Raw genomic sequence first — 25913 nt, 5'->3', positions numbered from 1 at the left:
GCTTTCCTCAGTCTTTAACAGTTGTGTTTCATTGATGATGCATGTGAGTTGGATTGGTAGCATTGGTGCTAGCATCCTGGCTAACAGTAACTCAGTATTGAGGTGGAGTGTTTGAAGCTGCTATTGGATGCTATTGTTAGAAATATTTATTCATATTACTTTTTAACTTGTTTCACTACTTTTATCCATTCATTATCGCCACGTATTTTTGCCCCTTTTCATCCAGTTTTGCATCTTTTTTTTTGTACTCCTTTTTGACCTTTTTTGCCCATTTCATCAACTTTTTGCCCGTTCTGCATCTTTTGGCAACACTTTGCCAACTTTGACACAACTTTTTTGTCCCTTTTTTCCTACTTATATCCCATTTGCCAATTTATGCCATTTGTTTCTGTTTGTCGCCCATTTTGTATAGTTTCTGTGTAGTTTTTATAGTATTTGGTCCATTTTTGCCACTTACACTTTTTACCACCTTTCCCCATGTATGCCCATTTTTTGCCACTTTTCACCCAATTCTTGCCATTTTTTGCCAATTTTTTTTTTATCCCTTTCAACCAATTTTGCTGCTATTTTATATCCTAATTTGACTTTTTGTCCATATTTTTTATTTGCCATTTTCTGCCCATTTTTCATCTTTTTTGCAACTCTTTTCCCATTGTGACACCACTTTTTGCTGCTTTTTTGTGCAAGGTTTTTGCCCATATTTGCCACTTTTTTGTTGCCTTTATCCCATTTTTGCCACCTCTCCCCCCATTTTCTGCCTTGTTTACCCATTTAGGCTGTTTTTCTTTGTTTTGCCCATTTTTACTTTGTTTTTGCCTATTTTTTTTTGTCAATTTTTGCCACTTTTGCAACTCATTTGTGTTACTTTTTCCCATGTATGCCACTTTTGCCACATCTTGCCACTTGTTTTCCATTTATGATCATCCTTTAACTAGTTTGACTAATTTTTTGCCCCTTTTCACACAATTTTGCTGCTTTTTTATTACCCAATTTCACTTTTTGTCTATATTTTATGCCAGTTTTTGCACACTTTATTCACATTTTGCAAGTTTTGCACCTTTTTGCAACTCTTTGCCCATTGTGACGCTACTTTTTGCTTCTTAACTTCTTTGCTGCCCTTTTCCCATTTTGCAAGGTTTTTTGCCAATAATTGCCACTTTTTTGTTGCCTTTATCCCATTTTCTGCCTTGTTTACCCATTTAGGCCATTTGTCTTTGTTTTGCCCATTTTAATTTTGTTTTTGCCAATTTTTTTGTCAATTTTTTCCACATTTGCAACTCATTTTTGCTACTTTTTTCCCATTTATGCCACTTCTACCACTTTTTGCCAATTTTAATCCATTTTACCACACTTTTCACTGTTTTGACCCTTTTTTTTAACACTTTTCATCCAGTTTTTGCCCTTTTTACCCTTTTCACACAATTTTGCTGCTTATTTGTTTCCCAATTGGACTTTTTTGTTCTTTTTTTTTTTGCCATTTTTGCAGATTTCATTCCCTTTTTGCCCATTTTGCGTCTTTTTGCAACCCTTTGCCCATTTTGACACCCGTTTTTTTGCTGCTTCTTGGCCATTTTTATAACTTCTGTGCTGCCCTTTTCCCATTTTGCAAGTTTTTGCCCATATTTGCCACTTCAGTGTTGTCTTATGCTCTTTTTTGCCACCTCTTACCCATTTTTGCCCAGCAATTTTTTTCACCCATTTTTGCATTGTTTGTGCTGGGTTTTTTCCATTTTTGCAACTTCTTTTTTTATTATTTTTTTTCCATGTATGCCACTTTTGCCCCTTTTAACCCATTTATGCCATCTATTTCACTATTTTTACCCATTCCTGCCACTTTTCCACCCAGTTTTTGGCCTCTTTTCACAATTATTCTCTTCTTTTCCCAAAAAGTCTTGGTGTCTTCTACTTAATGCATTCTGACATTTGTGCACTGTATGGCCTAGCATTGAAGTCTGACATTACTGTACTTATTATATATTGTGCCCATCCACACTGAGACTATCACTAATAAAAGGAAATTCTGTTTTAAGAAAAGGAGTTTAAATTTTGAAAAAAGTTATATTGTACTATAGCATAAATAAATTAAATTCGTTTATGTTGCTTTGACCGCAGTGTCCCCAGGACCCCCACTTTGTTTGGACCTGGGAAAACAGCCCCCCCCCCCCCCCAGAGGGGGAATAACTGGCTTCTTTTTAGCTGAAGGCTGGTGTGTGAACTAGCTGTAAAGCCATACACATGTTCACTGAATCCCAGCTTGCTGTCATAGTTACACAGTGCTGAAAGCAGGAAACCAGGGCACTCTGTGGAAATGGGGCAGATGTTGACAGATGGGATAGATGCTTAGTAAAGAGTTTTATAGTTCAGTATAATCAAAGGGGCAAACATTTCTGCTGAACCAAACCTGACCATGACCTCTGTGAACTGATGCACCTCCCAGCTGAGGCATCCAAAGTGAATTAAGGTCACAATGTTCTGAATTTTCAGTTTTTAAAACACCAAAGAGCTCTAGTCTTTCTTTGAACCTCTGTTCGGTGTCCTCTTCGCTCTCTCTCTCCGTCGGCAGCAGCTCTCCGTTGAATTTGAGGGTGATTCCTGCAGAGCTCCTCAGATAAGAAACAGCGGGAACCCTCCTCATCCCTCTCTCACTGTCTCACCATTCCTCTTTCTGCTTCCACAGAAAATAGTCCCATTTATTCTGGAGCTGCGTTCAGGCGTATGTGTGCAGAGCTGTGACCAACAGATTGACTTCTGCTCTTTGTGAGGATCAGCACTGACACTTACTGAGCTTATAAAGCAGCCTTCAGTGGTTCCCACTTTAACAGGCCCATCCCATGCTTGTTGGTGGTGGTTTATTGTGGGGTATTTTATAGAGGGGTAATTGGACGGCGTTATAGGATAATAAAAACAGAGGGATTCACTGCTGAGCACACTGCGCCTGGTCGACCACGCTGACTTAATCGGCATCACACGGGTCCAATCAATGAGCCGATGGAGAGGCCATGGAGACGATTAGAGGAACAAAAGGCCAACGGAGGCGGAGTGTGTGACGGCTGTTTGCTGTCTGATACACTCAATTTACCGTCTTCACCCGGCGGCCATTTACCTCTGACATCACACTCAGGGTAGAAGTGCAAAGGAATCAGGTCTGGGACAATTTAAACTACAGTGTGAACACAGTCAGTCTGACCCTATCTGGATAATTTTGCTCATATATGACCCACATCTGATCTTTTTCTAACAGTGCAAACATCAACACCACACTGAATCTGACATTTTCATTTCAGAGTCAGGCCGCTTTCATATGTGGCTCTAAATCAGATGTATTGAAGTCTATTAACGACTTTAAAGGGTGACATCATCGACAGCAGAGGAAGGAAGGTTTGTAAACTTTGACAACATCATCTTTGAGTCTCTTAACAACTTTAAAGGCTGACATCATGAAAGTCAGAGGACAGAATGTTTGTAAACTTTGACAACATCATCATTGAGTCTCTTAACAACTTTAAAGGCTGACATAATCAAAGTCAGAGGACGGAATGTTTGTAAACTTTGACAACATTTTCAAGTCTATTAACAACTTCAAAGGCTGACATAATCAAAGTCAGAGGACGGAATGTTTGTAAACTTTGACAACATTTTCAAGTCTATTAACAACTTCAAAGGCTGACATAATCAAAGTCAGAGGACGGAATGTTTGTAAACTTTGACAACATCTTTAAAGTCTATTAACAACTTTAAAGGCTGACCTAATCAAAGTCAGAGGATGGAATGTTTGTAAACTTTGACAACATTTTCAAGTCTATTAACAACTTTAAAGGCTGTCATAATCAAAGTCAGAGGATGGAATGTTTGTAAACTTTGACAACATCTTTAAAGTCTGTTAACAACTTTAAAGGCTGACCTAATCAAAGTCAGAGGATGGAATGTTTGTAAACTTTGACAACATTTTCAAGTCTATTAACAACTTTAAAGGCTGACATAATCAAAGTCAGAGGATGGAATGTTTGTAAACTTTGACAACATCTTTAAAGTCTGTTAACAACTTTAAAGGGTGAAATCATCAAAGGCAGAGGATGGAATGTTCATGAAGATGGAGGTGTTAGGGCCTTTCCTCTCTTTTTGCAGGTCAGAGTGGTGCAGCCATGGCGTAATTTTGCGGGCAAACCCGGAAGTTAGTGTCGCGTGGGTTCCCTCGGTGGCAAGCCTATGGGATTTTTCAGTGGGTTTTTGGATCATTGATGTCTGTGTCAAATGCAGATCTGATTTTAGCAGAAGATATTTAAAATCTGAGTTCAGCGGAGTCTGACCAAAGGACGCTCCCTGACACAATGGAGAAGTCTCCAGTTTCACACTTAGTGTCATCGTTCAGCATTTTCATCCTGATTTCACCCTGAATCTGGATTACAGGTATTGAAAATGCAGAACCAGATCTTATTGGATCCAGGTTAAGATCTCCACCCCTCCCTCTGAATCTCCACCACCCAGGCTGACTGACAGAGGGTGTAGAGCCGGTCATCCGTGCTCCTGGCTGAATCTTTGAAGGCTTTGAACAGGAGTGACTGTCAGAGATCAAACTGTGGGTATGTGTGCTGATTAAGGCTGTGATGTTGTTTACTGAGGCTGGTGGCGTCTGACACGCTCAGTGTTAATGAGTCATTGTTCACAGGCCGCTGTGCTGAGACGATACACACCGGCGTGCTGCAGGGGAGGAAGACGAGACGCACACTTCATCTTTCCAAGAACATACTCAGTCATAAAACTGTGCTGTCAGACGCCTCCTTCACATCAAAGAGGAATATTTATTTCACTCACCTCCAGTCTGATTTTTCTATTTTTATCTCTGTAATTTTGGCGTTTTTGTTCCTGTTTGTTTGGGACTGTGTTAATGTGAGTGATGCTGCAGGCTGTGTGTACCTTACCAGGTGTTCCAGCTCCGTGTAAGCGACAGGTTGACATGTGGAATAAATGTATCAGAGGAATCCAGCTGAGACGTCTAAATGCTGTCATTAATGTGGGGGAGGGGATTAAAAATCTGTAAACATGGGGAGGAAAACACTGATCAGAAGCAGCAACTCTCTGAAAAACCCACTTCAGTTTATTATTTTAATACCAAACTTTAGATTTAAAAAGAGCACAGAAGGAAGAAACTTTAGCATTCTACTACACAGAAGATTAATTTACACACAACACCTAATCTCTGCTGATCTGCGTTCATGTCAGTAACATGGCTCTGAGCAAATCTGTGTACGTTCACAATCTGATACTAGAAATATAGGAAACGGAATGTTTGTAAACTTTGAAAAACATCGTTTTTATAGTCTATTAACCACTTTAAAGGGTTACATCATCAAAGGCAGGGACGGAATGTTTATAAACTTTGATGTCATCATCTTTAAAGTGTATTAAAGACTTTAAAGGGTGACATCATCAAAGGAAGGAGATGGAATGTTTATAAACTTTGATGACATCATCTTTAAAGTCTATTAACAACTTTAACTCAACTCAATTCAACTTTATTTATAAAGCACTTTAAAACAACCACAGCTGAAAAACAAAGTGCTGTATATAAATAGGCAAACAACGCAGAGATAAAACAATTAAAAGAGCGAATAGGTATAAACACTAAAATAATGGTTTCATTGTTTTTAAAAACAATTTAAGAACAATAAAACAATAACTAAAGACAAACCATAAAACACTAGAGCAGAAGCAGAGTCTCATGTGGGGTTGAAAGCCAAGGAATAAAAACACGTTTTAGGATGAGTTTTAAAGATTGACATCATCAAAGGCAGAGGACGGACTGTTTATAAATGTTGATGTCATCATCTTTTAAGTATATTAACGACTTTTAAGTGTGACATCATCAAAGGCAGAGGTTGGAATGTTTATAAAAGTGGATTAGATCATCTTAAAAGTCTTTTAACAACTTTAAAGGGTGACAACATCAAAGGCAGAGGACAGAACATGTTTTTAAACTTTGAAGAAATTATCTTTAAAGTGTATTAACAACTTTAAAGGGTGACATCATCAAAGACAGGGGATGGAAAATATTTTTAAACTTTGATGACATCATCAACTTTAAAGGGTGACATGATCATAGGCAGAGGATGGAATGTTTATAACTGATGACATCATCTTTAAAGTCTATTAATGACTTTAAAGAGTGACATCATCAAAGGCAGAGGACAGAATGTTTGTGAAGATGGGGATGTTGGGGCCTCTAGCCCTCGATTTCTGCCGATTAAAGTTGTGCAGTTACAAGGTCATTCTGTAGGCAAAACCCGGAAGTTAGCATTGAACTGGTTCCCTCGGTGGTGGAGAGAGACAAAAGTTGAAAAAAAAAAAAAAAAAGACAGAAAACCCTCCCCTCCAGTCCCACGCACTTTTCCAAAAGTTGCCACAAAGGACGGTCAGCATAAGGGAAAATTATGAGTCTATATGTGTTTTAGTAATTGTAACAAGATGAATTATTGTGGTTGGTTTGAAAGTCCACCAAAAGTATGATAAAAAGCAACAACCATTGCAGCCTCTCAGGTAAACATTAGTTTATTAATGGAGACCATCCCTCTACCCTGGTGCGTTGTTGTCAAACTAAAGAGCTCATTCTATTGTTTTAAGATCATGATTTATTGATCTAGGGCTCAGATTTTTCTTTCGTCATTTCATTTAAACCTGCATTTGTGCACTAAATGTCTGCTTCACCTCAAATCTTTTGTTAAAATTTCCTCTACTTATATTCAAACCATTCTCCTCTCATTCAGGTTGACTCTGCTTTTATGTCAAACTGACCCTTTCTTATTTTTCTCTTTGGCGTACGAAACTTTTTTTGAGTTCCAAACATATTTCTGCTGATGAGTCAACCAATGAGAAACAGGCAGAGGATGGACCAATCACGTTAGCTCTGCCCGTTGTTGCTGTTCTGTTCTCCAGGAGGCATTTGCTTTGATCTCACTGAGACAGTCCCAACATTCTATCAAACACACACACGGTAAAAGTCTGAAAGCCAAAATCCATCATCAAACTTTAACAGGAATTATCAAAAAGCTGACAAAGAGCAAAAACGTGAACCCAGCATGGAAAGCTGAATCATGTCTCTGTTTTTTAAAGCCAAAATGAAGTCTGTAGGAGGAGCTGCAGAGTGATAGGGCTTGGAAGTCTCTTTCTTATTTTGGCTCAGAGCTCATCTCTGTCCGTCACTGTGACTCTCCCATGTTTTCAGACACAGGCTCTTACCCCTCAGTGAATAATTTACCTGATTTCCACCTTCTTCTGCGTGTGTCTGCAGGTGTTCTCCTCTCTTATTAAACCAACGCTCTAATGCTGCTTCCTGATAAAATTCCAATTAATGTGGATTTTCCTTAAACTCACAGACAAGCTGAAACACCGGGGGACTGTGTCTCTTTACATGTTCTCCTTGTCTCATTTTACTCAGTATGTCCGACACAGGGGTCAGACGCCGTGGTTGTTGTTTGATATGATGGCCACCTTGTCAGACCATCATGGAGACATAGCAGTGATTTGTTAAACAAGGATGTCCATGTGTTTCAAGGCACTTATTTTCATCAAGAATTTCTAGATCACATCAAAATATCTCAGATTTTTAGTTTTGACTGCAACCTGGACAGACTTTTCCCTTTTGCACAGTCAAACATGTTCGACTTCCTGTCAGGAGGCTGTGAGGCGTCCCACATAAGGCCTTGAATGTTGTTCACTATGGCGATTAAACCATAGATTTTTAGGGCTACATCTGCCTAACCAGGATATAATCATGCTGATGGGTGTGTCCTACCTGCATGAACTGTAGTATTGGTAGTATTTATGGTTGGCCATGCAGCTGCTATGCTGTAGCTTCACCAGCATTTCCAGTATCCAGGAATCTTCTGTGATACTTTTTCAACTTTGTGAAATTTTCTTCAGTCTTTGTTTTGTCATGCTCTGTTCTGTCTGAGGCCCAAACAGCTCTGTGTTTCATTAAATAAGTCTGGTTGAAAAGAAAAAAACGTGATTTGTGATTGCTCATCATGGAGTGAGAACCCCTGGTCTACTTGGGGTATAAACAAATATCAACCTGAGTGGTTGCAGCAACTATGCCAACAACCTTTCTTTCAACTTAAACTTCTTTGTTGGCAACTTTAACATATTGTTTCTCAATATTGAAAGGCAAAGGCCCCAATATCCCAAGCGTCACAAACATCTTGTTCTCTGCCTTTGATGATGTCATCCTTTGAAGACTTTAGAAAGATAATGTCAACCTCAAAAGCTTTAAAAACGATGTCATTAAAAATTAAAACCATTCCATCTTTTCCTTTGAAGATGAATATTTTAAGTCAATAAACATCCCATCTTTGCATTTGAAGATGATGTCATTAAAGTTTATAAAACATTCCATCTTTTCCTTTGAAGAGGATGTCATTTGATTTAATAAAACATTCCATCTTTGCTTTTGAAGATGATGTCATTAAAGTTAATAAAACATTCCATCTTTGCTTTTGAAGATGATGTCATTAAAGTTTATGAAACATTCCATTTTTGACTTTGAAGATGACGCCAATAAAGTCAATGAAACATTTCATACTTGCTTTTGAAGACAATGTCATTGAAGTTAATAGAACATTCCAACCTTGTCTTTGAAGATGTTATCACAGCTTGAAAACTTCCATCCTTGCCCTTAAGATTATGCCATTAAAGTAAATAAAACTTTTCATCTTTTCTTTAAAGATGATGTCATTAAAGATGATAAAACATTCCATCTTTGCCTTTTAGATACCATCAAAGCTTAAAACATTCCATCTTTTTCTTTGAAGATAATTTCATTTAAGTTGATAAAACATTTCATTTTTTTTTCTTTGAAGATGTCATCAAAGTTTTTAAAACATTCCATCCTTGCCCTTGAAGATGATGTCATTAAAGTTAATAAAGCATTCTATTTTTGCCTTTGAAGATGTCATCAAAACTTAAGAAAATTCACTCTTTTCCTTTGAAGATAATGTCATTAAAGTCTATAAAACATTCCATTCTCCAGGCAGCTACACTTATAGCTCCACCTATTGGATCAGACCGTCTACATGTAGAGTGCTCTGAGAGAACAATGTTACTGGTGTGAACACAGACCAGAGGGGGAGAGAAGGGTAGGGATGATTGCATTAATACCAGTAAAACTCTAATTTCATCCTTTGTGCTCACATGTAGCTCTGCTGACAGTCAGGCCCTTCTCTAGAACCACCTTTGTTTCTGTATTTCTGTATTTATGAGTTGTTATTTGGTTGTAAAGTTTGTGCAGCAGCAGAGGAACAGTGTGAATATCCTCACTAGAACTAGGACGTTGTGTCCCAGTGATTATCATTTTAAATAGACTATAAAGAGATAAGACTTCAGTGTAAAGGTCAGAAGTTCAGCCTCTTCTACAGCAAACGTGTGTTAATATTCATTTTTAAATGGTAATGATGTTGGAGTGATGGTACAGCAGAGATAATCAGAGATGTGTTTGGGCTGTCATGATATCAGAGTTTTAAACACTGATGTGATTCTATCCCATGATATCGAGGCCTCTGCCACAGAAATAGAGGTCACGACACCAAACTTTGGTTCTTATTAGAATAAAAGAAAGAGTTGAATTTAACCCTTTTATACTGATCAGATCCTCTTCCTGTAGACTCTATACTGTCCTGGATTTAATGGGGGTCAAATTTAAATCTGCTTCCATGTAAGGAGACTTGTAGCACCGCATGTTCTGATGTTTGCTCAAATTTTAATCCCGTTCCTGTTTTTCAGAACACGCCTGTGGGCAGGTCAGTGTTCATGGTCAACGCCACCGATCCAGATCAGGGCACCGGGGGCAGCGTCCTTTTCTCCTTCCAGCCGCCTTCTCCGTTCTTCGCCATCGACGGCGCCCGAGGCACCGTCACCGTCATCAAACCGCTCGACTACGAGACGACGTCAGCATATCAGCTGACCGTCAATGCCACGGTGAGAAAACACAAATGCACAACAGCTCTAAAAAGTCAGGTTTATTAAAGATATCCGTGTTAATCATGAAGAGTCAAAGTCAACCGAGGGTTTATGTTAAAGTAGCAGCTCTAAAATCAGCTCCTACGTGTCTGTAAAGGTCTCTGCCTTCTGAGTTTGAAACCCTAGGATGCATTTTTCACATCCATGTTCTAATAGAAACTGCCATTCACTCAGACTATGGACACAGAGTCACTCTCACTGTATGAAGAAAAACAGCAGTAAGATGATTCTGTGACTCTAAAAAACAGCACTGGGTCGATCAACTCCTGACAGTTTTAAATGAGTGTTTGCACAAGCGTGTGAGTCACAGTGCTGTGCAGAGAGAGACAGTGTAAACTTTCTCTTTAGCCCCTTCGTTGTGTGGCTGTGAGCACAAATTTGTGCCTTTATCACGTTTGATAGTCGCTATCCACAAAGAACGATGATGCAAAAAAAAAAGACATAATTACAGCGAATCCAGTGGATTATTGAGAACAACAACAGCAAATTTGAAGTTTAACAAAATGGATCTTTCTTTCCATGGATCTTTCTGAATGTAGTCCTGTTTTTGTCCTAAATATCTGGCTGGATTCAGACTAAATATTCTGATCAGGAGAGCTTCTAATGGTGAGCTGGGTCACTTTCATTGTTTGTTTGTAGTAGGGCTAGGCAATTAATCACAAATTAAATTTTAATCTCAATATGGCCTGCTGCAATTTATATGAGTAATATTTCTTTAACTTGAAATGTGTCAAAATTCCAGTTTAATGCTTTTTTGCAGCAGAGATTTTATGCTCATTATGCAAACATTCAAGGGTTTTTTTAGAATGAAAATTCTTGCTTTACTAATGTATATTCTTATTTTAAAGCGAGATAAACATAAAAATGACCATCCCCTTCAATGTTGCAATTGATATCAAATTTTTTAATGAGCCAAAATAATCACAGTTAGACATTTATATCAAATCATTTAGCTTTGGTATACTTAATTTTAGTGTTACTCAACTCTACTCAACCAAAGAGCCAAATTGTTGAAAAATATTGTTGCAAGAGCCACAATCTAAATGATAAAAAGTGGCAAAAACAGATTAAAGAAGTAACAAAAATAATTTAAAGGTGGCAAAAATGGTCAGTTAGTGGCAAAAATGGGTAAAAAGGGGCAAAGTAGGGATTAAATGGCAAAAATGGGTGAAAAGTGACAACGTGACAAAAAAATTGTTACAGGTGGCAAAAATTGTCAAAAATATGAATAAAAAAAGTGGCATTCAATGGAAAAAGGCAGCTTAAATGGCCAAAAAGTGGCAAAAATGACAAAAAAGGGGTAAAAAATTGCAAATAGCAAAAAGAAGTGGCAAAAATGGGCATAAAATGGCAAACATGGGTGAGACGTGACAAAACATGGGGAGAAAACGTGACAAAAAAATTTGTTACAGGTGGCAATAATTGTTAAAAAGTGGGAAAGAGTGGCAAAAATGTGATTAAAAAAGTGGCACTCAGTGGAAAAAGGCAGCTTAAATGGGCGAAAAGTGGCAAAAAAAGACAAAAAAGGGGGGAAAAAACTGCAAATAGCAAAAAGAGGGGCAAGAACAGAAGTGGCAAACATGGGCTTGTAGCTGTAAAAACTAGTTAAAAGTGGCAAAACTTTGAAGAAAGGTGAAAAACGATTGCAAATAAGGGCCATGCAAATATGCAGACAAAAAAATTAAAGTTGACATAAAGCAAACTGTGTAAGTGTAGGAAACTGACGAGTTTCCTTTTTTTAAGGTTTTCTAGGGGAAGAATTTTTCAAATTAAGACAAAAATCCACGTGTGGCTCAAGAGCCACGTGTTGAGTATCACTGCTCTATTTCATTGGTTCCCAACCTGGGGCCCTGGACCCCCAAGGGGGGCTGCCAAAATTGGATTTTCAAATACTGATTAAAAATTTCTACAAAGATCTTTAGCTAAGGAAAGCATGCATAGGCCTTTTTAGGGGATTTATCAGTGAAACAATAAAATCTATGATGATTTTTGAGGGCAGTGTGTCACTTTTTCTCCTGTCTTGGGTCCTGGGGGGCTCCAAGGAAACACCGCTCTATCTAATATTGTGTAGGTCATAATATAGGATGCTTACGTATAAGATGAGGACCCTAAACATAACCACATATTAAAATGCAATTGCAATATTGAGGAAAGCAAATTGCAATTAGATTATTTTTGCGAATCGTCAGCCCCAGTTTGTAGTCTGATAAAGGCATTAATGGTGGTTTTATCCTGATATGGCGACCACGGTCAGAACCCTGAGTATCAGAGCTTTCTGCTGTGTTAGGTTTACATTTCGTAAATACTGAATAGATGGGATTAAGGGCCTTCAGTAATGTCTCATAGAGGTCAGAACAGCTTCAGACAAGAGAAAGGTGTGATTAAGGGAAGAAACAAATCTTCTACCACACACTTTTAACTCTTGTGTTAACTTTAATAACTGGACGTGGACCGATGTGTTGGGTGTAGAACCTGAAGCACAGGTAGTAGTACTGTTGACCTTTCCTGGGCCTTTAGTCACCACTCAAAGGAAAGGTAGTGCCACGCTCTTTATCTCAGGTATTGTTGATAACTGAAGAGGCTGGAGCTGAGAGCATTGATGCCTTCGCAGCTGAGATGAACCTTGAAGGGTCAGACAGAATTATGTCGCTCACAGAATCAGGTGTATGGTGAGCAAAGTTGTGACCTTGAAAATCTTTGGGAGGTCAAATTTTGCCTTCAGAGTATCAAAGGAAGTAAAACTGTCCAGCATGTTTGTATTTACCAGCCCTGGGGAGATAGCACTGATTTTAAATCCCTATCTGAACTGTTTCCAGGTCCTCACTGTAGATCAGCTTTACTGTTTTTATTGGCCTGAAATGCTTCCTTATTACCGCTCCAGGTGTGCTGTTTCTGATGACAGCGCAGTCTGAACAACATCCTCTGGTTTTGTGTTTGTAGCTCTCATTTAATATCAGCTCCTGGTGCAGAGCCTGTGAGTAGACAGGCCTTTTTTGTGTCATTTGGAGCTGCACTACATCCACTAGAACTATTATGGTTCTGATACTCAGGGTGTGATTGTTTTATTGTTTATTTGGGCATAACTCCTGATGTGTTTGCACACTGCCCTGCAGTCTCATTGCCTTATATGGGCATAAATAGGCGTGTCTTTACACTAACTAGGAAAAAGGTGCACAAGCACCCACAGGTGCAAACAGTAGAGACCTTTAAGAGCATGCCATGATCCCACCGAAGTTTCCCTTTGATTTATCTTGAATTGGTTCTTCGAGTTTCTGAGAAACCTCTGTGAAATTCATGACACGTTCTTAAACTGCTGAACCGTTTTCTCCTCTGTTCTTAAGTCGATGAATGCTAGATGATCTATGCTGGAAGCTTATTTCTTCTAATTAGCATAGAGCCACACCCCTTTAACACCCATATAAGGACATGAGACAGCAGTGTGCAGATACAGAAGGCACGCTGGACTTAAAGGAGAGGACGATATCAGTAATGTCCTAAAGGAAATAAGCTGTAGAAACAGTCAGAATACTCTGAAATCCAAATTTCTATTTTTATCTCCAATAGCGGAGGTTAAATATCCCCATAATGACACATAATTTATCATGAATATCATTTAAATACATTTAAACCTGCTGATACACACATACTTATGTATGAAGGTGGGTTTTTATAGTTTAATAAGTGTACAATAATAAAACTCCGACACACGTGGTAGATTTATATTCAGAATTTTATATTTTTCAGCCTAAATCAAACAGTGCATGTTTAGATTAATACGGGACATATTTAGTTCATGTTTTTGACAGCACTGAACTGATAAAATTGCAGTAAAATACAATGAAAAACTCTAATGAGACTGATCTAGATCATCATTTACATTTCCCTCCAGGACCAGGACAAAGCTCGGCCTCTGTCCCGTCTGGCTAACTTGGCGATCAGCATCACGGACGTCCAGGACATGGACCCCATCTTCACCAACCTGCCCTACAGCACCAACATCGAGGAGGACGTCCCTCTGGTCAGTCTGGTCCTTCTTTTATCACGTTGAACTCTAAAGTCTGCTCCTGTCACTGTCATCCGTCATGTCGCTGACATGTTGGGATTATCTCTCCTCTCATCCGTCATCCCGCCGCCCCACTCACCTCCTCTTTGATTATTCAGGAGCTGTTTGCAGAAATATGGTCTAAAATGAAGCTCTGACTTATTATCAGGGCAGCCTGTGTCACCCCCCCCCAGGGGCTCACCCCCCCGAAACTGAGCCCCGAGCCTTCACATACACATGGACCAGGCGCTCAGGTGCTGCAGGTGTAATTACTGCAGGAGATTTACGGCCCGCTGCAGCGTGAGGCCTCCAGGAAAGGTCAGAGAGGCGGCAGGATTTATCTCCTCCTGTGCTGCATGTATGTGGAGAAACAAGAGAGCCTGCACAACTACACGTACATGCACAACTACACACGCATGCACAACTACACTTACAAAACTACACGTACATGCACAACTACACATACACAACTACACGTACATGCACAACTACACATACACAACTACACGTACATGCACAACTACACATACACAACTACACATACACAACTACACATACATGCACAACTACACATACACAACTACACGTACATGCACAACTACACATACACAACTACACATACACAACTACACATACATGCACAACTACACATACACAACTACACATACACAACTACACATACATGCACAACTACACATACACAACTACACATACATGCACAACTACACATACACAACTACACGTACATGCACAACTACACATACACAACTACACATACATGCACAACTACTTATACACAACTACACGTACATGCACAACTACACATACACAACTACACGAACATGCCCAACTACATATACACAACTACACATAGATGCACAACTACACATACACAACTACATGTACATGCACAACTACACATACACAACTACACGTACATGCACAACTACATATACACAACTACACATAGATGCACAACTACACATACACAACTACACAAACATGCCCAACTACATATACACAACTACACGTACATGCACAACTACACATACACAACTACACGTACATGCACAACTACACATACACAGCTACACATACACGCACAACTACACATACACAACTACACATACATGCACAACTACATATACACAACTACACGTACATTCACAACTACACATACACAACTACACATACATGCACAACTACACATACACAACTACACATACATGCACAACTACACGTACACAACTACACATACACAACTACACATACATGCACAACTACACATACATGCACAACTACACATACACAACTACACATACACAACTACACATACATGCACAACTACACATACACAACTACACATACATGCACAACTACATATACACAACTACACGTACATGCACAACTACACTTACACAGCTACACGTACATGCACAACTACACATACACAACTACACATACACAACTACACATACACGCACAACTACAAATACACAACTACACATCCATGCACAACTACACATACACAACTACACATACATGCACAACTACACATGCACAACTACACATACATGCACAACTACACACACATGCACAACTACACATACATGCACAATGACACACGCATGCACAACTACACTTACACAACTACATGTTCATGCACAACTACACGTACATGCACAACTACACGTACATGCACAACTACACATACACAACTACAAATACACAACTACACATACATGAACAACTACACACACATGCACAACTACACATACACAACTACACACACATGCACAACTACACATACACAACTCCACATACATGCATGCAGACCTATTCTCTGCATGTTACCCAGGTATCAGTCTCACCTGTAGACAGGTAGCAGTCGGCGTCTTTGATGAAGAAACAGGAAATAAACTCTGCTACATCAGATCAGACCAGAGGTTTTCTCAGGTACCTCCGTCCAATCAGAGACTCTCCTTCTGACCTTACCTTTCTCTTTAATGCAGGTACGTCTGTTACCTGTCTAATTTAATCCTCAGAGTGTTTCCTGTACATGGTTATGTTCCTCCCATGACTCCGCCCTCTAAACGGCATTCCCAGGTGGCTAATGGCCAGACAATCACTTTTCCTATCAGAGATGGAGATAATTACACACGGGGGTGTAATACAGTCTGTCCTCATGTCTGCTGTCTCTCCCCCTGACTCAGCCAGCCCCCTCCCCCGCTCTCGATCGTCCGTAGCGTGCACGCGTCGTAGTAGAAATGTCAAGTGATACATTTGCATGCATATTAACGGGGCGTGACGGAGTCAACGCCCAGTGTCTCCCCGACTCTCTGATTCATCAACTGTCACAGGGAAGGTCACAACACAGGGGGAGGGGGAGGAGAACAGGTGACAGAGCAGAGAGAACAGGGGATCTAGGTGGTAGATGTGGTTATGGGACGCTTCTTGGTTCTGATTGGCTGTCAGATTTTTCCTCCAATAGAAAACCCAACCAGCCTGAACGCTGTATTTTAAAAGTCATGAAGAAGAAAACCAGATATTTCCCAGGCTGCTATTTCACTCTAATCTCTCGTAATAAATGATAACAGTAGTTTCAGATTTTATCGGACATTGTTCGTGCAGAATCCCTCCTTTTCCTCTCAGTCTTGTGATTTCTGGAGCTCATGCTGGGATCTGTCTTTGATGAGAGGAGGAAGGAGAACGTGGGCAGTGAAAACAACAAAACATCCAATTTGAAATGAGAATTCCAAAATAAACTGACTGTTTATAAAAATATGAAGATGAAACATGGAGAAAACCTGCCTTTGGCTCATTCAGGCATTTCAGATTGAAACGTAAACTTACAAAAAGAAAAAAGTATGGGCTGCTTTTTAATTTCTCTTTTTTTTTTTTTTTTGTTTTTCAAAAATATATTTTTAACAGTGTGTTCTTGTTTTGTTTTTGTTTTGAGATCTAAAAGGAAGATCAAAGTGGTGATGTACCATAAAGAATGTTACATCAATAGTGTTCCGTTCTTTGATCTTCCTTTTGATCCGAAAACAAAAACAATAAGATGATAAAGGAAACATTTTACATTGATCAATTTTCTTTGAAAATCATAAAATGAGTAACAGAAAACGAAGTCACAAGAAATGGAAAACATAAAATTATTTTTTTTGCTTCCTTTTTTTATTCCCATTTGAACTGCCTGATAGTGCCAAGACCAGGAATCCGTGTATCATTCATTCATTTAATATTTGATTGATAATTCAATCACAAATAAATGAAAAATGGCTCACTGTTCACTTTTCTGTTTTAAAAACCAAATCAAATAATGAAAATACTGTTCATTTTCTAGTTTTCATTTCTGAAACAAAATCAAATAAACAGGAAATCGTGCGTCTTTTTGACTTTTGCTATTTATGTTGGAATCAAAGAATGTAAAATGAAAAAACAGCTGTAAGCAGTCAATTTGATTGCAATATTGATTTGCATACCCTGGTGCAGGTGTTGTGCTCCAAAAAGCATCCTGGGAATCACATGCCCATCCCTGAGGAATTCCCGCTTCCTGGAATTACACACGCCGAGTTACGGCGCTAGGCAGTCTGTACTGTGCCTGGGTACGTTTGAGCCTAAAAGTCCAGTACATTTGACCAGCAGGAGTACACTCTTCCGTGCTTGGACGCGGCATGCTTCCCTGGCTCTGGCACAGAAGGACAAGGTGGACCAAAGCATGGCACGAATGCAAATGAAGGAGCACAAGTGCAGGAACATGAACATGAACATCCGTATATCGTTCCAGGAAGCGTGAACTCCTCAGCGATGGGCATGTGATTCTCAGGGTGCCTTTCTGAGCACAACACCTGCACCAGGTTATGCAAATTAATATTGAAATCATACCAACTGCTCACACCCATTTTTTCATATTACATTCCCTGATCCCAACATTAATAGCAAAGGTAATATCAATGTTTCATTATTTGTTATTCAATTATCAATCAAATATTAAATGAACGAATGATACATGGGTTACCAGGTTTTCCATGTTTTGTTTTCCTATTTTTAAACCAAGGTTGTAATGATTTTGGATCATTCACTAGTTTTAATTTTTATTTAGTTTTTACTTTGTATTTTATTCAGTTCAGTTTCTACTGCTTCTTTGATAGTTAAATTTAGTTTTTATTTGCAAAAATACTTTTTTTTTTTGTTTAGTTTTCATCAGTTTTAGTTCCTTTGGCCGTACCGGCCAGAAGCAAGACCCAATAGGGCTCTTCACTTTTGATTTTATTTATTCAATTTTAATGTTTTTGTACATTTCAAGACCTAAAATTACTATTGTGTGAAGTCTTCTTCAATCTAATCTAGCAGTTTAACCCTCTCCAGGCTTGGGTGTACATGTCAGTTTGCATGGTGCTGTCAAAGATTAAAACTAAGGAGGTTTTGTCTCTCATTTTATTTCATTTTAGTTTCATAAGCACAGAATTGGGCTTTAGTTTGTTTTTGTTTTTTCTGCAAAACTTAGTTTTTACTTAGTTTCAGTTAACTAAAATTATTTTTAAATTTTAGTTTTAGTTAACTATAATAACCTTATTTTAAACAGTAACAAGAAAAGCACTTGGAGAGCACAGACCTCCACCATTAGCCCTACCTCCCAACAGTGAAGAATCCTTCAAAAAATTTCTGGATCCATCCCCATGTGTCCCCCACCAAGGCATTCGCTGATTACTCCCTCCCTGGTGGGGTAAAAACATGATGAGGCAAAGCATTAGCTTCGCTACAGGTGGACTGTCATGGTGGAAGCATTGCCTGCTGGTGCCAACAGATGCACTGACAGTCTCACCCATGGTCTCACTGGACGACTGGAAGCCATGGCAGAGGGTGAATATTCCTCTATTCCTCCCAGCATTGTGAGTATTCTCGCTACAATTCACTGTCTTTCTCTCTGTTGCGCTCCGACTCGTCTCTTTGACCGGGCGCGCATCTTTCAAACTCTATAAACTCCAAAACTTTGAACAGAAACACCCAAAATGCTGCTGGGATTGAAGTTGCTCATGTCCGCCATCTTCTGGTATAACGTGGTAACAGCGCAGACCTCCACCATTAGCCCTATTTCCCAATAGTACAGATATCATTTAAAAATTTCCTGAATCCAAACAGTGATCCGGATCAGTCCCAAAATCTAATCAGTTCTTCCTTATGCCATTTCTGACATTTACTGAAATTTTCATCAAAATCTGTCCATGACTTTTTGAGTTATGTTGCTAACAAACAAACTAACTAACAAACTAACTAACAAACCCACCCGATCACATAACCTCGTTGGCGGAGGTAATTATGAAGCAGCTTGTCTCTTGGTTTTGGATTTCCCATGTCAGATTAAAAGTCAGTTGTGTGTACACTGACCCATTTCACCCATCATCTCTGTCCTTACTGGGTTCTGTGGTTTTCTACCTCAGTTGATCACTCTAGATTGTCTTAAGGGATGGATGTGTAAGTCATCTTTATGATGGACCAGTCAGGGTGTACCCGACCTCTCGCCCTTTACAAAGCAGATGCATCAGCCAGACTCCATCTCTGTCATCAGGCAAATCCATCTTGTAAAGCTCCATCTAGAGCAAAAACTTTTCAAACCAACCAGCGTCATTTAAGGAACATGACATGTCATATTTATGCATAATTCACTAGTTATCAATGGTACAGTTGTCATGTTTTAAGCTTTTTCAAATGATAAATGACCCAGTCTTTCCCTTTTACCTTTCATTTTGATGGATCGTTTTCACCCAGACTGGGTCAGGGTCAGCTTAGAAAAGGATCGGTCTATTGAAAAAAGACAAACAAGCATATCAGCCCTCATCATTGTAAAAATCAACCGTAGTAGAGAACAGCCGTGTTGGATCAGGAGGTCTGAGCTGATTTAGATTTTTCATGGCAGCTTAAAGGCTGAGAGTGCTGCAGATCCTGCCAGCAGGGGGCAGCATTTAATCCTGTTATTACTGGAAGAGGAGTTCAGAGAGAGAAGAAGAGAAAGATCTGTTAGTAAGAAACTCTGACCCTCAAACTGATCCTGATCCTGGCAGCAGAGAGGCAGAGACGGTCTAAAGTGCTGCTCAGACTCTGCCCGCTCTAGCGGCGCTCTCACGGCTCTCACGGCGTCTGTGTCAGTTCCATTAGGGTGTTTGGTGGCGATAAGCCGAGGGCAAGCGATGACAGAGAGAGTGTCAGCTGTTGTGACATTTACACGTTCAGGGAATCAAACATGGACCGTGGTCGTAGGTTACTCCTCTGAGGCATGAGCGCTCGCACAATTAGACCCAGTCCTCCTCACTGGACAGGAACAAAGACCACATACTAGAGAGGTACTAGAGTCCAGATCTGGAGTTTGTCTACACCTGGGCGGGTGTTTCTATGAACAGTAACCAGCTGATGGATTTTCCTTCTTTCCTGATTTCTGATCCCAGAGAGAACAGACGATGTCCATAAAAACCACATCCAGACTGTTGAGTGTGATCTGTGAGGATGGGGAATAATATTTGATATTAGATCTGATCGCCTAATCAATACTAGGATCAATACTTTCTACTGTGTGAAGACAGACAGGGCTTTGACAGCAGTGGACCAACAGCAGCAGATGCCATGGACCCCCAAACCATCACTGACTGTGGAGACTGGAAACACTGGACTTCAGGACCTGAAGGATTCTGGGACTCTCTGATCCTCCTCCAGACTCTGGGACCTTGATTAAAAATGAGATGCTAAATTCAGTTTCACCTGAAAGCAGAACTTTGGACCACTTAGACCACAATAGTCCAGATCTTTTTCTCTTTAGTCCAGGTGAGACTGATGAGGTTGTCCGTGGTTCAGGAGTGGCTCCACACTAGAACACCAGACTTGTCTGTGGCTTGATACAGCCTTCTAGGACAGCCTGCCCTTTAGTCAATGACCTTCTGTGGCTTACCCTCCTTGAATATGCTTTATACAGCCTCTGACAACAGCCTGCCTTTTAACCAATGACCTTCTGTGGCTTACTCCCATGAGTCTGCTTTGATACAGTCTCTGACAACAGCCTGTCAAAAAAACCTAAATCCTTTCACATTGTATGAAATGATACCAGAAAATCTGGAAGTTTAACTTTCACGAGTGAATCAGTGGAAACAATGAACTTTTTCATTGTATTTTAATTTTCTAGATCCATCTGTGCACATCAACAGCGTAGATAATATTTCATCAATAAAAGTAAAATAGCAGAAAGTTCATGCATGTGTTTATAACTGTATTAATACAAATATGTCAGTGTTTGAGTTTCAGTACTCCAGTTCTTTATTTCCAGTGATGATTGGACCCTGAACGTTCCCTTGTATCAGAGGAATCGAGTCTGTGACTGTTGTCAGGGTCTTAGTCCGTCTCTGCTCCTCCTAACAGTCCCTCATCTAAAAGCACACATTTTTAAAAACCACTGGTCCATGCCTCGCTCTGCTCCTGTTTGTTTCTCTCTCTCTCTTTTTCTCCGGCCAATCAACCCGTCAGCTCCAGAAAAAAGTTTGACAAAAGAGAAGAAAATATTTTTATTTTTCACATGAAATCACTGAGTTTTCAGTTTTCAGCCGCTGACGTTTCAACTCCTCCAGGACAAACACAATTTAACTGTCAGACGCTCAGAGAGGGAGAGAGAGAGAGAGGGAGAGAGGGCCTGTGATTGTATCGCTGACGGTTGATTGGACAGATTCCACTCGTGCAGACGGCTCCACAATATCACTCAAATTATTTCAGCATCACTTCTTCTTCTTCTCCTCGCTCTGTCTCGTGTTTCTGTCTTACCCAGAGGAGAGTCTTCATTACTGAGAGAGGACTGGCATACCGTAAATCTGCTAATAGAAGCTCCTCTAAATGTAGTGCTGGAATCTTTGACCAGCCTGGAGGAGCTCTCAGTTAGAGGACCCTTGGTTTTAATGGGGAAAGGTTTGTAAATGGATTGTAATTGGCTGTTGGCAATCACATGACCTAGATGATCCTTGAGAGTCAGATGGGGGGCAGGAAGTGAAGAAACCTGGAGTAAAGTTAGTCTGTTAAGGCTCTAGGTGGCGCTGCACGCTGCAGTCATCATCAGAGCATACATCCATCCCGACTCACCAAGTGATTTTTACCACAGGTGAACGGGTTTAGAGGAGAGGAGGTGATCCAGATCCCTGAAGACCTAGTCCTGCAGACCTACAGGTCTAGACTGATGAAGGGAGACCAGAGTCTAGGACTGAGCTAAGAGGCTAGCTGAGACTCTTTTTGGTCATAAATTTTAATGGAAATACTGATATACTATTAAAATAGTAAACCTTGTTGGGTACTGGTTAGACTGGAATCAATACAAACATTTAAGGATGACATCATCAAAGGCAGAGGAGGGAATGTTTGTGAAGCTGGGGAAGTTGGGGCTTTCCCCCTTCATTACTGCCATGTAGGAGGCCATATTCAACAACTTTTCAAAAAGTTTCCTCTCACTTTTCTCTCACTTAAAAACAATAGACAAAAAACAACAAAAGACGGAAAAATAAAATAACGAGACAGAAAAATGAAAGACAACAAAAAAGGATAAAAAATGAAAAACTAAAACAGAAACACTAAAGATGGAAAATTAAGAGACAGAAAAAAATAAAAGAAAAAAAAATTTAAATTAAAACTTAAAAACAAAAAATGATAAAGAAAACAAAACCCCCCATAAAACTAAAGACAAAACAAAAAACATGATTGAAAATAACCCCAAATATTAAAGTGGAAAAACAAACGAAACAAAACAAAACAAAAAACAAGAAACAGAAAACAAAAATGAAAGATGGAAAACAAAAACACGATAGAAATAAATTGAAAAATCACAACTAAAAACTGGGACAGAAAACAAACTAAAAAACTAAAAATGACAAAACAAAAACAAGACAGAAAATTAAAAAACAGTGACAGAACACAGAAAAACAAAAAACAAAACACAAAAGATGGAAAAAATAAGAGACAGAAAACAAAAAAAGATTAAAAAATGAAAAACAAAAACTTAAACACAAAAAAACAAGAAGGAAAACAAAAAACAGAGACAAAAAACAACAACAAAAAGATGAGGACAAAGAAAACAAGCTTAAATTACCCAAAAAATAAAAATGAGAAAACAATAAATGAGAATAGAAAACAAAAATGAAAGATAGAAAACAAAAAAGGATACAAAAAAAACTAAGAACTAAAAAACAAAAACAAGACAGAAAACAAGAACAAAAAAGATTGAAAAAATGAGACAGAAAACAAAAAAAGATTTAAAAATGAAAAAACATCAAAAAATAAAAACGACAAAACAAAAACAAGACAGAAAACTAAAAAAAAAACATTGATAGAAAACAGAAAAACAAAAAATAAACCTACCCTTTTCAAATTCATCTTTTACTCAGCTTCCTTTAGATTTATAAGACACAATAAGATAAACATAACTAAATACTTAGTCATCATACATAGACCCTTTGTCTATCACACCACAGTACTTCACAATCATGTTTTGTTTAAATAATTTTTTAAACCTACCATATGTTCAACATTCTTTCATTTCTGTGTCTGAGCCATTCCACAGACTAACTAAACACATCTTAGTTTAACATTAGTTCTGCTTTTTTTTCTGCTCTCAAGATAAAAAAGGAAAAACGTAAACTAAAAAGTGAGACAAAAGTCAAACAAAATAAAAAACAGAAAACAGAAAAGACAAAATAAAATACAAATGCTGGAAAAACAGAAAAATAGGAGACAGAAAACAAAAAACAAGATTCAAAAATGACAAAAATAAGAGAAAACAGAAAAACAGAAGAGAAAATAAAAAACAAGAAACGAAATGAAAAACAAAACTGAGAAAAAAAACAAAACACGAGAGACTGAAAACAAAAATAAATTAGACTTAGAAATATAAAACAAAAGACAGAAAACTAAGAAATAAAAAATGAAAAACTGTAAGTTTTATTTTGGATTATTTTGTTGATGGTATTCAGAAACAGCTCGTTTTTGGATTTTTCATTGTTAAAAATGTTTGCTGTGAAATAGTGGACTGAAACCCTCGCTCTCCTCCAGCTTCACCCTCTCGTTTAAACATTGCTGACGTATTTCTGCGGTTTCAACAGCGTGCAGAAGATAACCTGTGACTTTAATGATATTAACCAGTTAGTAACCAGGGGGCTGCATGGTGGAGTAGTGGTTAGGGTCCTGGTCTGAATCCCAGCCAGACCAGGCCTTTCTGTGTGGAGTTTGCATGTTCTCTCTCCCACAGTCCAGAGACATGCTCGTTAGGTTAACTGATGGCTCTAAATTGCCCATAGGTGTGAGTGTGAGCGTGCATGTTTGTTTATCACACTTTTGAGAGCAGGGGTTGGCTGCAGCTCCCTGTGACCCTGAACAGGATAAGAGTTATGGGTAATGAATGGTTGGGTGTCTGAGACTTCTATTTATGCTGCTAATCAGGGGTCAGTACTGTTGTTTTTTTTTAATCAGAGCTGTATTTAAGTTTAAAACCCTGACTCCTCTTAAAGCCAGACTTATTTCAGCATCACTTCCTCCTCTCCTCTCTCGTTTCTTTCCCTCCTTCCTCCCGTCCCCGTCCCTGCGTGCAGCTCTGAGCCTCTCTAAAAGGCTTGTAATTGATTCTGCTGTAATTGGTCAATGACAGGAGATGCTTTGGCAGAAATGGAGCATAAACACGCCTCAGACACAATTTGCAGGATCAATGGGAGGCAGCCCGCTCGCTCACTCAGAGAGAGAGAGAGAGAGAGTGGGAGGGGGGAGTGATGGGGGAGACAGAGAGGCAGCAGAAGAGACTTCTCTCCATCTCTGAGAGCAGCAGACGGTTTTTAAGTCTCTCAGCGTGTCTGATTGAGGAGAGACGGAGGAGAAAGCCGAGCGGATCAAAGGCCTTCAAACAGACCGCTCTTCTCTCCCCCTCTCTCTCCCTCTCTCTCTCTCTCCCTCTCTCTCTCCCTCTCTCTCTCTCTCTCCCCCTCTCTCTCCCTCTCTCTCTCCCTCTCTCTCTCTTCCTCTCCCTCTCTCTCTCCCTCTCTCTCTCCCTCTCTCTCTCCCTCTCCCTCTCCCTCTCTCTCTCTGTCTCTCTCTAGAGGAAGAATGAAAACCACAGAGATGATTCTGACTCTAAAACAAACTGTAGGCTTTACCTGCTCAGGTGCGGTTTGCCGTTTGTTGTGGAAGTACAGAGCTCTGTAAATCTTTGTGTTTGCAGAGGAAACGGGATTATTGATGATTGAATACTGTTTCTTTAACTCTGAGGTCAGATGCCTCTGTTTTATTGTCTGTCACAGTGGCAGAGTAGAGGAATGTTGTCCCATTCTTGTCTGATGTAGGATTCTAGCTGCTGACAGAGACGTTGTCTGGATGGGAGCAGATGTGGCTCTAAAACCTCTCTCTACTTTTCAGCATTGATAGCTCCTTTCCAGATGTTAGAGCTGCCCACGCCATAGACACAACTGCAACCCCATACCATCAGAGCTGCAGGCTTTAGAGTCAGGAGAACAAGCTGGATGCTCCCTCTGCTGTAGTACCACTTACTTTTCCAGCCTTTTTTTGTCCCCGTCCCTACTTTTTTGAGATGTTTTACTGCCATCAAATTCAAAAGGAGCTAATATTTTTCCTGAAATGGTAAAATGTCTCAGTTTCAATTTCTGATCTGTTGGTTATGTTCTGTTAAGAATAAAATGTGTTTGTGAGATCTGACAATCATTAACTTCTGTTTTTATTTACATTTTTAAAGATGTCCCATGTTTTTTGGAATTTGAGTTCTACAAGCATTACGACAATCAGAGAGAATTCTCCAAAGAAATGTCAAACTGGGCTTTTACTTTGAAAAGAACAAACAGGA

The 25913-nt window shown here is 39.3% G+C and overlaps 1 protein-coding gene across 1 annotated transcript in view; it reads left to right on the top strand.

The window, feature by feature from the left end:
* cdh23 (cadherin-related 23) overlaps positions 1-25913 on the top strand; it is a 311828-nt gene that overhangs the window by 119706 nt on the left and 166209 nt on the right. The window contains exons 6-7 of the mRNA XM_041789179.1: positions 9772-9966; positions 13898-14026. Coding sequence (XP_041645113.1) covers positions 9772-9966; positions 13898-14026 — 324 coding nt within the window. The remainder of the gene's footprint in view (positions 1-9771; positions 9967-13897; positions 14027-25913) is intronic.

The sequence above is a fragment of the Cheilinus undulatus genome, linkage group 6, assembly GCF_018320785.1.
Source record: "Cheilinus undulatus linkage group 6, ASM1832078v1, whole genome shotgun sequence".
Taxonomy (NCBI): Eukaryota; Metazoa; Chordata; class Actinopteri; order Labriformes; family Labridae; genus Cheilinus; species Cheilinus undulatus.
This window is presented reverse-complemented; position numbering and strand designations above follow the sequence as displayed.